At 49.8% G+C, this 11246-nt stretch overlaps 1 protein-coding gene across 1 annotated transcript; it reads left to right on the top strand.

Moving 5' to 3' along the window:
- The first annotated feature begins 1103 nt into the window (after window positions 1-1103).
- On the top strand, window positions 1104-5222 carry Prok1 (prokineticin 1). The gene is made up of 3 exons (XM_055618132.1): window positions 1104-1175; window positions 3503-3628; window positions 5103-5222. The coding sequence occupies exons 1-3, from the start codon at window positions 1104-1106 to the stop codon at window positions 5220-5222; spliced, it is 318 nt and encodes a 105-aa protein (XP_055474107.1).
- Window positions 5223-11246: the final 6024 nt, after the last annotated feature.

Here is an 11246-nt window from a genome sequence, read left to right as displayed (position 1 = left end):
TGGTCCTGGTCCTGGTAAATGGTCCAGGGGCATTAACTGTTTGTATTAATTATAGTTTCTGTTGCCGACAAAGGCTTTAGTTTGCCTCACAGTTTGGGTGTATAGCCCACCATGAGAGGAAGATCAAGGTGGTAGGAACTCAGTGGCCCGTAGCCTCGAACCTGTAGTCAGGAAGTATAGGGAGGCGAATGCCGGTGCTCAGCTCACTTTCTCATTAGTCTGTAGCTCGTGGAAAGGTGCTCACAGCTGTGGTGGATCTTTCCTTTTCAATTTCCTTTTTCTGGAAATACCCTGATAGACATACCTAGAGGTGTGTTTCTGTAGAGATTCTGAAGCCAATTAATCAGACATGGAAGACTAACCAGTACACAGGGGTTTACCCAGGGCCTGTTAGAGAGCAGCCCCGCCTGTGTGTCTGTGTCAACACCACAGATGCACATGCTCACTGTCTCCATATTGGGAATTGTAACCTTTCAGAGTTCAGCAACAGATACCGCCTTGCCCTCTGCCTTCTCAACCTTCTCAACCACCTCTGTGCTCAATCTGGCGTACATGCCCACATAATACTTGATGGCTTGAGAGTGAGAGAACAAACATTCCTGTACGCTGCAAAGTTTAGCGTGGGCGAGCAAAGAAAAATCAATGTTGTAAATCTCTTGATTCATTACTAAAGCCACCCCCAAGCATGGAAGGGTGATGCAGAGACAGAAATGGATATCAAGCGAATTGCACACAACTGTTTAAAGTGTGGTGCTCTTGGAAGACTTAGAGCGACTGTCAAAAGTCCCGGATGTGTCCATTTGTATCAGTTCTGATTGCGGGTGTGATGCTGTTAGAAATTCAGGTCTCATCTTCGCCTCTGAGCTCATCTGAATAATGCTGGTGACGGGAGGGGAAAGACAGAGAGAGAGAGAGAGAGAGAGAGAGAGAGAGAGAGAGAGATATGAGGCATCTAGAGGCCGCCCTGGATCCGACTGTATAAATGCGAGGGAGGCAGGCAGGGGCAGGAAAGCCTGGCCCTCCCAGCTTGTCCCGTGCAAGGCAGTACGGAAGGAAGTGAGGGGCACCTGAGTGGACAGTGTCTGTCTTCACCCCAAGTGGTCATGAGAGGTGCCGTGCAAGTCTTCCTCATGCTCCTCCTCGCAACTGTGTCCGACTGTGCGGTGATCACAGGGGTAAGTTTCTAGCATTCTCCATAGGCTTGGGTTGGGGGGCCAAGATCAAGATCAGGGTTCTGCACCGGGTGTGAATTGAGAACCATGAAGGTTCTGTTGATCCAATTCATCTAAACCAAAGGGATTTGGGGGGCAGTCATTGCCTGGCAATGGAGCTGCATGTGCTCTTCATGTGGGTTAGACCTCACTCTGATAGACATGGGAGATAGTCACGGGCTCAGAGTGGGCTTGCCTGCGACCTTCAGAAGGGTTAGCCATCACTTTGATAGACAGAGTTGTCTTTTAAGAAGTTATGTGTAAATATAGTATTGTTTTGAATACGTTAGGAGGACACTCAGATTTTGACATTGAGTCTTTAGTAAAACAGAGATTCTTCGGTGTGTGCGGCAGGAAGTTCATTTACAGGGCAGATTAGCGCCTGCCTCCAGCCCTCATTTGTCCTGTGTACACCTCTGGTCCTACTTGTTTGTGTTAACTCACAGAGCATGCTGGTGCGGCTCAGGGCAGCGAGCACACAGAGATCCACCTCAGCACAACTCTTGTCTTTAGGAAGAATGCCCCCGTGCCCCCTTTCACTCCTCAGTGGGTTTCCAGGGGAAGATAGGTGGCACCAACATTGGCACAATGCACCGCAAACACGATAGCAGAAGCAGAAGCTCAGCCCAGGGGGACTGAGCACACCACTCAGAGCAGGGTGTCCTCACAGACGTCCCATGGTACCTTGTGCCCTGTCATGTGTAGGACCATCCTTATCACACACCAAGACACAGTGCTTCTTCTGAGGGCTTTCCAGTATTTTTTTATTTTTTATTTTTTTAATGTCAGGATGAAAAAGAATTAACATTGATTTCAGCATCCTCCGAGCTTTTACATGGGAGGTAGGTGTGAATAATGCCAGTCAGAACCTGGAACGGGATACATTGTAATGTTCGCAGAGAAGGCAACCTCACTGTCATTTTCAAAGGAAAGAGACTCCACTCAAAATCACACCCAGGGCAAGTGAATGCTTTGAGGAAAGAGTGGCGGCTAGCCAGTGTGACTGCTGAGAGCCGTTTGTCCTGAAGAGCGGGGTGTCAGACCCAGGAGACAAGATAGGACTGCCCCACACAGCAAGGGATGGCGGTACGGGGAAGACCCAATGAGCTGCTTGGTGACACAGCTCCAACATCTATCTCAGAGTGGCAACAGGGGGATAGGACATCCCTTGATAAAGAGCACAGTGACAGAAGAAAGTCAGGTAGGAGGGAGTGACTGAATGGCAAGGTGACCAGTCAGAACACAGTGTTGAGAGAGAGGAAACCAGGCACACCCAGCTGCCCTCCATTGCCCATGGCCCCTGTGAAGCCCTTCTTCTGACTCTCAGAATGATGACAGGTCCTGACTTCTGCACATTCTTTGGCTCCTTAGAAAGTGACAGCCCATGTTGTAGGGCCTAATGCCCGAGTGCCATACCTGCCATTGTCAGGGGAGAAGAGTCCAAGTGGTGCCTGCTTCCCTCACCTCAGTTCTCAGGGGCCTAGCTTGGCTAGAGAGTAGCTGGGGTGACTGCCACCTGTACCTTCTCTGGTTGGACGAGAGTATTTGGTATCTGTTTCCCTCCTCATCTGGAAAAGTTTGAAGCTTCTGGGTCCTGCCACATTCCACGCTGGCAGCCTGGAGGTATTCCATGGCCTGCTACTAGAGAAAAAGAAATCAAAAGTCAGCTTCAAACTTGAGGTCTGAAGCCACTTGTCCTCTGTGTGGTGGCCAGGTTGACTGTTTCTCATTAGGCTTTCTTGACCCTGGCTTTGGTGTAAAGAGGGCCTAGTTTGACCTTTCTGTCATTATTTGGTAACTCAGGTCCAATCAGCCCAACCTAGAAGGTTCCATCCATGCCAGGGGTCCAGGGCAACCATCAGAGAAGCACTGGGGGAGATAACTGTCCACCAGGTCCCTGTGGGTTACAGGTGTGGGGGGCATGCTGAAAGGCAGCTGTCAAAGGACAAAGAAAGCTCAGCAGTGAACATCCAGGGCCTTAGACCACCAAGGACCTTCCCTCCCTCACCAGAGAGCTCTAATGTGTTCAACTATATCAGTGTGGACTGGTATTAGAAATGCTATGCCTTATAACATAGGACTTTTAGGGAACAGGGTCTGCTTTCCACTGAGCTAGGTTGGCTCCCCAGACTGAGGTCTGGTACTCTGCTGGGCCCCAAGCGTCCTGCCGAAGAGACAAAAAGTGATATTAGAACCAGGCCTAAGTATCCTGTTACTCCAAGGCACTTAGAGCTTCCTTTCCTTTGTTCTTTTGGGTGGCACTAACGAGCTGGCCCCTCTCCCTGCTGTAGGCCTGTGATCGAGATGTTCAGTGTGGAGCAGGCACCTGCTGTGCCATCAGCCTGTGGCTGCGGGGGCTGCGGTTGTGCACCCCGCTGGGACGGGAAGGAGAAGAGTGCCACCCAGGAAGCCACAAGGTACTGTGTCGGCGTTGGATGGGCACATGTGTGAATGGGCATGGGCTCAGCAGACAGCTGAGGATGGTATGGGGGAGGTTAATTCTGCTTCCTCTACACTGGAGCCAGCCTCTGACTGAAGGAAGGCCGGCAGGCAGCCATGGAGGTGCTGCTCCAGGCAGCAGCCTTGCGGAGGTCTGCAGATACTGTTGGACGCTGGTTCGGGTGTTTACGCTGTCCACCTGCACTCTTTTAGGCAGGCTGGAGGAACGAAGTCATAATTCCATCTTTAAAGCATCCCTGGGCTTTTGCTAGCAAACTGAGGAGCAACAGGTCACATGACTCTCTCAAGGCCCAGTCCACGAGACAGCTGGGACTAGAAGTGAGCTTTCTGAGGTCAACTGTAGTTCTGGCTCTCTGGTGTGGGGCACAGTGTCCTTGGTTTGGGTAGAATGGTGATACCCATCACATAGCTAGTCCTTCAGGCTGGCCACTCCCAGCTCTTTATCTGCTGTGTTTGATGGGACTGCACGGACACACTGAAGGGAGCAGGTTAGTTATCATTGAAGCGACAGATGCAGCTTTTGAAAGGTTCCCAAACAGTCTTTGCTCTTAAGAACGGACTCTCATGAAGCACCCCAAATGGCTTCCCATACAGGGCTGTGGCTAGAGCAAAGTACACTCTCTAAGAGGGACTTCCTCTTCTGTGTCATAAGCTCTGGGCCTCTTTCTGGCCCCTGAGGGTACAGAGCAGCCGAGAGGGCCTTGGCTTTGGTAGGGTCAGGTGATGCAACCTGTAGCCTTTGAAGGATGGGGCCACTAAGGGGCTGGGATCTTATTGAACAGGGCCTACAGCCATATCCACTTCCTCCTTAGCTGTCTTTCAAGTTCTTGGAGGCTTGTCTGTACAAGCTCAACTGGGGTCAGAGAATCTTCCAGCAGCCTCTCTCCCAACACCCCTCAAGGCCATTGATTTGTTCTTAACCATCTTGGGCTCAGGAAACCGAAAGCTGAAATACTCTCCGTCCTCATTGCCTTGGGATGAGAAATGGATCAGAATGATTCACTCTCCCAAAAGGGACACCAGCATTAATAAAAAACAAATTCTGAGCGATTCTTCCACGCCCTTTGTCCACAATAAGTTTTCAATAGCTGGATAGTCCCAGTCTCTTTACAGTCATATGTGGTAGGTGCTATTGACCCATTTTACAGGTGAGAGAGTCAAAGCACAGAAAAGGTAAATATGGTGATCAGTTGTCACAGATCTGGCAAACAGCAGATACTAGTCTGGGATTTGAACCCAGGTAGTCTGGGGCTGGACCTGTTCAATTCCTAGCTCCTCTGCGCATTAGCTGTTTGGTGTGGGCGTTGCCATTCAGTCACTCTGTGCCTTGGAGTGGTTGCCTATGGTCACCATTTTTGTTGGTTGGGGGGGGGGACATTTGCAGGCCTTCCCTGTGGCTGATGAACCACCCTCCTCTCTCTCTCTCTCTAGATCCCCTTCTCTAAGAAACGCCAGTACCACACCTGTCCCTGCTCACCCAGCCTGCTGTGCTCCAGATTCCTGGACGGCAGGTACCGCTGCTCTCGGGACCTGAAGAACGTCAACCTTTAGTTTGTCTGGACACAGGACCCCGCCTGGGTGACTGCTCCTGCACCGCATCTGTGTGATTTAGTTCCCTGCAACCTCTTCCTTCCCCATGCTGTCCACGTATGTGCAGATGGGCATGCCTTCCACTGCAGAACAGCCCACCACGGTGCACAGACGAGGCTGCGGCTTTGAGAAGTAGGCCAGCCTGGCCTTCTCTGCTCAGACTGCCTGAGTCGGTGTCCCCAGTGGTCTGCCCCTTCCTGCATGTGCCCTTCCTGAGCACCGGCCCTGTGTGCGTCACTAAGTCACAGGTCCTGTCAGGCAGAGGATCAACTTCCTTTTCATCGTTCTCTTTTTGACTGGCTCCTTATTTTAGAGCCATAGGCCCAAAGTCAGCTCTCGTCAGGGCGCCACTCGAAAGCAAGGGGGGCTCAGGGTCTCTTTAGAGTTGGGGGAGAGAGGCAGCTCAGAGGGTGTGTGTGTGTGTGTGTGCATGTGTGTGCGCACGTGTGCTCGTGGTCTGCTGGAAAGGGCTGGAAAGGTGCAGAAATGCTATGGAGGAGATTTAGCATGGGCCACTGCAACTCTCAAAGTTGAAATTCAGTCCCTTTGGGTTTATGTCACATCTTTGACCCAGCAGGCGGTGTGTACTGAATGATAGGTAACTTGCGTCAGTGAGGGAGCTGGCAAGGCCCAGAGCCTGACCCCAGGACCAGGAACTCTCTCTACACACAGGTTGCTGGTTCAGCTGACTCTTCCCACTTCAATTCTTATTCCAGAGACAGGGTGTCCAACAACACTGTGACAAATGTTGCCATCTACAAAGTTCAGAGCAATCAATCTGCAACAACGTCTCCTTTGAGCTACAGTTTTGTCTTGGGCCACATTTGTAAAACAAACAATGAAAAGACTGCAAAATGTGAAGGGAAGGTGTGTCCCGCCACTCTAGTTCTCAGGAGCCTGAGGGACAGTTCACTGAGGTTTCCAAGTCCCCGTGTTCCTGTCCTCTACCGCTCCAGAGCCCTCTTCTCAGTCCTTAATCCGGGACCTGCCAGTTTGGGCTTTGGCCAGCACAGGGACCTTTCTGTGCTTTTGTCCCTTTAGACAGACACTGTCACCTGCTCTGCTGGCCTGCACAGCCCTCCCCAGCATGCAGACCACAAGCTTTTTCCTTTCAGGCTCCAGGTCCAGGTCCTAGATGTAAAGCCCTTTCCATGTCCATGGGCCCATGAGCCTCCTTTTCTCACCCATCATCAGGTTCCACCAACTGCCCTTGGGTCCTGACCTCCTGACTGTGTCCCTCTCAGTTCACAAAGCAACACTGAGTGCCGTGGACTCGATGCCCCAGAGACAAGACACTAGGGTGCCCAATGGTGTCCTCCAGCACACTGTCATGTTACCTGTCCACCCTAGCCTCAAGACAGGCCACCTGCAGACCCATAGGATGAGCCAACAATTTAAAGTGACTGCACCCATTTTTATTTTTAATGTCATAATTTTGAGGAATGTTAAATGAGTCTTTGCCTCACACTCTGCTGCTGCAAAAGATGGAAAGAGAGGTAGAGAGGTCAGGAGGCTTAAAAAAATGAATTCATGAGTACTCTTTATATTCAGGAATATGCTCTTCAGAAAAATGATTATTAAAAAAAACCTACCTATACAATAATATATTCTATAAGAATATGTTCTGAAAGACCACGTTCAGGTGAAACTGACACATACCCTTTCAAGAACCATCCACAACTTTAGTGAAGGTTCTTAGGCACCCCCCAAAATTATTTTGTCCTCAACTCTTGGTGTCTGGCGCCATCTCGTGGCAAAAGTGGAAGTAGCAAGGAATGTGAAGGCACAAAGAGGACTCTGTGTGTCTAGAAGGTTTGGACTCCATTGGAGATCCAGAACAGTGCTTGTAAAGAAGCCTGCCTCAGGAAGGACCACAAGAACAATACTTTATTAACACTCGGACTCTGCCCCACCTTAGAAGCGGCCTTGGAAGCCGCTGTCCCCTTCCTGTTGAGTTTAGGCCAGGTGCTGCAATTTCCCTGCTCTCAGGTTCTCCAGAATGAGATGCTGGTACGTTCTCCCTTCCCCCGACTATGAAGGCCCAGGATGTAGCAGGCCCTGCAGAGCCGCTTTTGATGCTTCATCACTTGTACTCTTCATCTCTGTTGCTTACTTGAGCAGTCCCCATCATCTCCACAAGTCTCTAGGTAGCCAGGGCCTAGAGATCCCCTCACGCTCCCAGACACAGAATGGCAGAGACTGTGCTGCCAGAGCCTCCTCTGTCTGTTGTTCAGTTTCGAATTCCCCTCAGTGGGGCATCCTGAGTAAGGTCCAGGTAAACAGTTCGCTACTGTTCTATCCGATTATTACCTGGTGATGAAAGGGGTTCCTAAAGGCAATGACCAGGGGTGAGACTCAAGGAAGAGCAAGAGAAACTAAAACTGAAGAGAAAGACCACAGAGGAAGAAAGGTTGCAGGGCAGGACACAGATTCAGAGCTAAGCTTGTAGAGTGAGCCATATCATTGACCCAAGTCAGCTCTCAGACCAGTGGAACCTTCAACATCGAGGCTTTGTTTGGAATGTATATGTATATGTATATGTATATGTATATGTATATGTATATGTATATGTATATGTATATGTATATGTATATAATCAGCCGGGCGGTGATGACACACGCCATTAATCCCAGCATTGGGGAGGCAGAGGCAGAGGAATCCTGTCTCAACCCCCCCATCACTCCCACTACCTTCCCCAAAAAATCAGCCCCTGCCATGTAGGTAAACACTCACACTTTGAGTGTCTTCGGGGACGGTTTCCCTGACCAAGGATTGGCAATGAAAGCAAAAAACTGCCTGGTACAAATAGCTCTTTTCCATTCCAGATGGGTACAATATGCTACCCAAACATGGGATATTACTCATCCATAAGGTACAGCTATGCTTCATAGCATGAGTGGCCCTCGAAATCATTAGACAATGGAAGCTAGTCATAAAAGGCCACATTTTTACAATTCTTTTTACGTGTCCACGACAGGAAAACCCACAGAGACAGAAAGCAGGTCACAGTTGGCTAGGATTGGAGTGCGGTGAAGGCAGAAAAATGGGGGGGGGTCATTGTTCAGGGATTCAGGTTTCTTTAGGGGTGACAAGAATGTTCTAAAATTAAATCATGGAGATTGCTGTATAATGTATCAGTATCTTCAACATTATGGAAGCGTACAGTTTATGAGGGTAAAGGATGTGCTGTATGAATTTACCACAATAAAGCTATTTTTAAAAACTTTAAAATACACAAAGTCGAAAAGAGAAAGGAGGCTAGGAAAAGCATCCTCCAACTTTAGAATCCGGAAGAAAGGGCCAGGTGCGGTGTGATGAGAAGACCCTCTGGGTCTCGTGTGGGGAAGGTGGGCACTGTATATTGTAGAATGGCTTGACTTCCCTGCAAACGGGAACAGTCATTTTCTAATGGCTGTTTGACACTCATTCTGTGGTGGAGAGGAGAGTGAGTACCTCATTAACTAGAACTGCATATAGTATCATGGAACCCGAACTACATAGTTACCCCTCCCAACCCTGGGGCTTCTTCATGGGAATCCCACCACCTGCGGATCAAATGTATTAAAAAGTCATCTGCACTGAACACACACGGAACCTTTTCTTGCTATTCTCTGAACAATACATACAACCGTGTGGCATTGCGTGGTGTTGGTAACTGGAGGAGGGGTTGGGGGTGTGGGAGCGTGTGCTGAGGTGCATGGTACTCCCATGCCATTTTCTATAAGGATCTTGAGCGTCCTCAGATTTTGGTATCCATTGGGGGGTCCAAGGGATGTTGTTAACTTTTCTCCTATTTGGAATGCGTGGTTTTCTACCTCAGACAAGCACTTCTTGAATGGATGTTTTGATGATGCAATAGGCTATGAGGGGTCAGTAGTTCGTGCATGGCAGGCCAGGGTAGTGTGCCAGTCTGTTGTGACTGTGATGTCTTTAAATGAACACAGGAACTGTTTTTCCCTACCCTGGAGGGCACTGTCCTGCTCACCTTGGTGGGAGCAGAAAAATCTGATATACAGTTAACGAGCACCACCAAGTCCTCACTGTATTTCTGGGATGTTTGTACCCCAGCTAGAATGACATCATGCGTGGTGAGCCCTGGGCAGGATCAAGGCTGTGATAGATGAAGCTCTCACACTGCTCCCCAGCTGGGGCTGTTTAGCCCCTAAGCCTGAAGCCACCAGACCATGGAAGCAAACACATTTCAGATGGATAAGAGTGAAGTGAGCGCCTCTGTATGACTTTCCATTTAACATCTGTAAAGAAAGGGCCATGTGTCCCCATTCCACACAGTGAGCACTGCTCCAACCTTTCTTATCTCTCTTCTTGTCTGGGGAGAATAGCATCGTGCTTAGGTCTTGGGAAGATCACATGGCCCAGGCCACATGAAGCATGTGACTCAATATCCATCTCCCTGAAAGTTCTCTCTCTCTCTCTCTCTCTCTCTCTCTCTCTCTCTCTCTCTCTCAATCTCTCTCTCTCTCCTCATCTCATCTGGTAGCCCCAGCTATCCTGGAACTCATTACGTAGTCCAGACAGGCCTCAAACTTATGGCATTTCTCCTGCCTCTACCTTCCAAATGCTGGAATTACGGCTGTGACCATTCCAGCTGGCTGCCTGTGCAGAAAGAGACGCTGATGGGTACGGAGCTGTGAGCATGCTTGCAGAACCCCTGACATTCTGTCACAGAAGCAAAGTCCAGAGGCTAAACAGACAGACACTCCTGCAGCTGCCATCTCCCTCCCTCACTGGGCCGATTGGTGTCTTTCGGCAGGCCGCTGCAGTCTGCGTGTCCGATTCCTGAAAAGGGGCAGGCAGCCCAGGGCTTAGCTAAACAGCTGGCACAAGCTACTTCCCAGCTTAAGACCTTGGTCAGTTTACTGAACCTTCTGTGCCTCGGTTTTCCCCTTTATTAATGGGAACAGCAGCAGCAACAGCGGCAGCCCCTGCCTCTTGGGTTGCAGTGTAAGTTAGGTGTGAGTGTATGGGAAATGCTCAGGCTATCACCCACCATGTGGAGGCAACATGGGGGTGGTCAGATCCTTATTTTTCTTCTTTATGAAAACAACATGAAGAGTCAGCCTTAAGTGGCTTTTGGGCCACGCCCCTCACTAAGCCCCTTAGAGCTTGGAGGTCTCTCCTTAGTGGGGGAAACCAAACATCTGGGAAGGACAGAAAGCTTTTTGGATGCATTTCAAAGGCCCCACATCTAAACATAGCAGCAAGAAGCCTCTGCGTGTCCGGACAGTGTTCATTCCTTGCCAAGCTCAACTTCGTGCACAGGTTCCTAGGGGCAGAGCCTGATAACAGCTGCGGTTAGAAAGAGAGATACACTCGTGTCTCCCGGTGCCTCGAGCTCCCGATAAACTGAGAGACAGCGCTTGTAAACGAAGCCCAGTGTTTGCTGTCTGGGACCTTAGCACAGAGCTGTCCACAGAGTGGCTCAGATCCCGCCCTTGCTTTTCCCAGACTGTGGCAGAGCCACTCTATCATGAGTACACATTCCTTGGAGCAGCAGTTTTCAGCTAGGGCACGTTTCCAGCTAGGGCAAGTGGTACAGGGTGGATTCTGGGGTTTCCAGCAGGGTTTAATTGCATTAACTAGGCCCCTCACAAGCTCTCTAGCTGAGATTCCCATATGGTAGCTCTGTACCTTTTACCTTCTTAGATGCCATACCTCAGCGTGTCAGTCAACCCAAGCAGTGGAGGAAATTAATTCAACAAATACCAAAAGACCTGGCACTGCTTTGCAGAGAGGAGAGGCAGCTCCCATTAGCTAAAGCTCCAGCCCATGAACAGTGTGGACTTCATATTAGAACAAGGAGCAGCATAGCTGGCAGCCTAGCTCAGTTAGTAATGCCTGTGCCGTGCAAGCAGAAGGACATGGTTTTGATTCCCATGTTAAAACAACAACAACAACAACACAATAACTGGCTGTGATAGTGACTGCTTATGGCCTCGGTGCTGGGGAAGCCGAGGTAGGCTGACC

The sequence above is a fragment of the Psammomys obesus genome, unplaced genomic scaffold (assembly GCF_907164565.1).
Source record: "Psammomys obesus unplaced genomic scaffold, mPsaObe1.curated_primary_1811, whole genome shotgun sequence".
Lineage (NCBI taxonomy): Eukaryota > Metazoa > Chordata > Mammalia > Rodentia > Muridae > Psammomys > Psammomys obesus.
Note: the sequence above shows the minus strand (reverse complement) of the source record. Positions and strands in the feature narration are given on the sequence as shown.

Bases quoted from the DNA above. Each gene is read 5' to 3' on its own strand.
- Prok1 (XM_055618132.1), top strand. From the start codon at position 1,104: ATGAGAGGTGCCGTGCAAGTCTTCCTCATGCTCCTCCTCGCAACTGTG. The intron at 1,176-3,502 runs GTAAGTTTCTAG...TCCCTGCTGTAG, and splicing joins ACTGTGCGGTGATCACAGGG to GCCTGTGATCGAGATGTTCA. The intron at 3,629-5,102 runs GTACTGTGTCGG...CTCTCTCTCTAG, and splicing joins GCCACCCAGGAAGCCACAAG to ATCCCCTTCTCTAAGAAACG.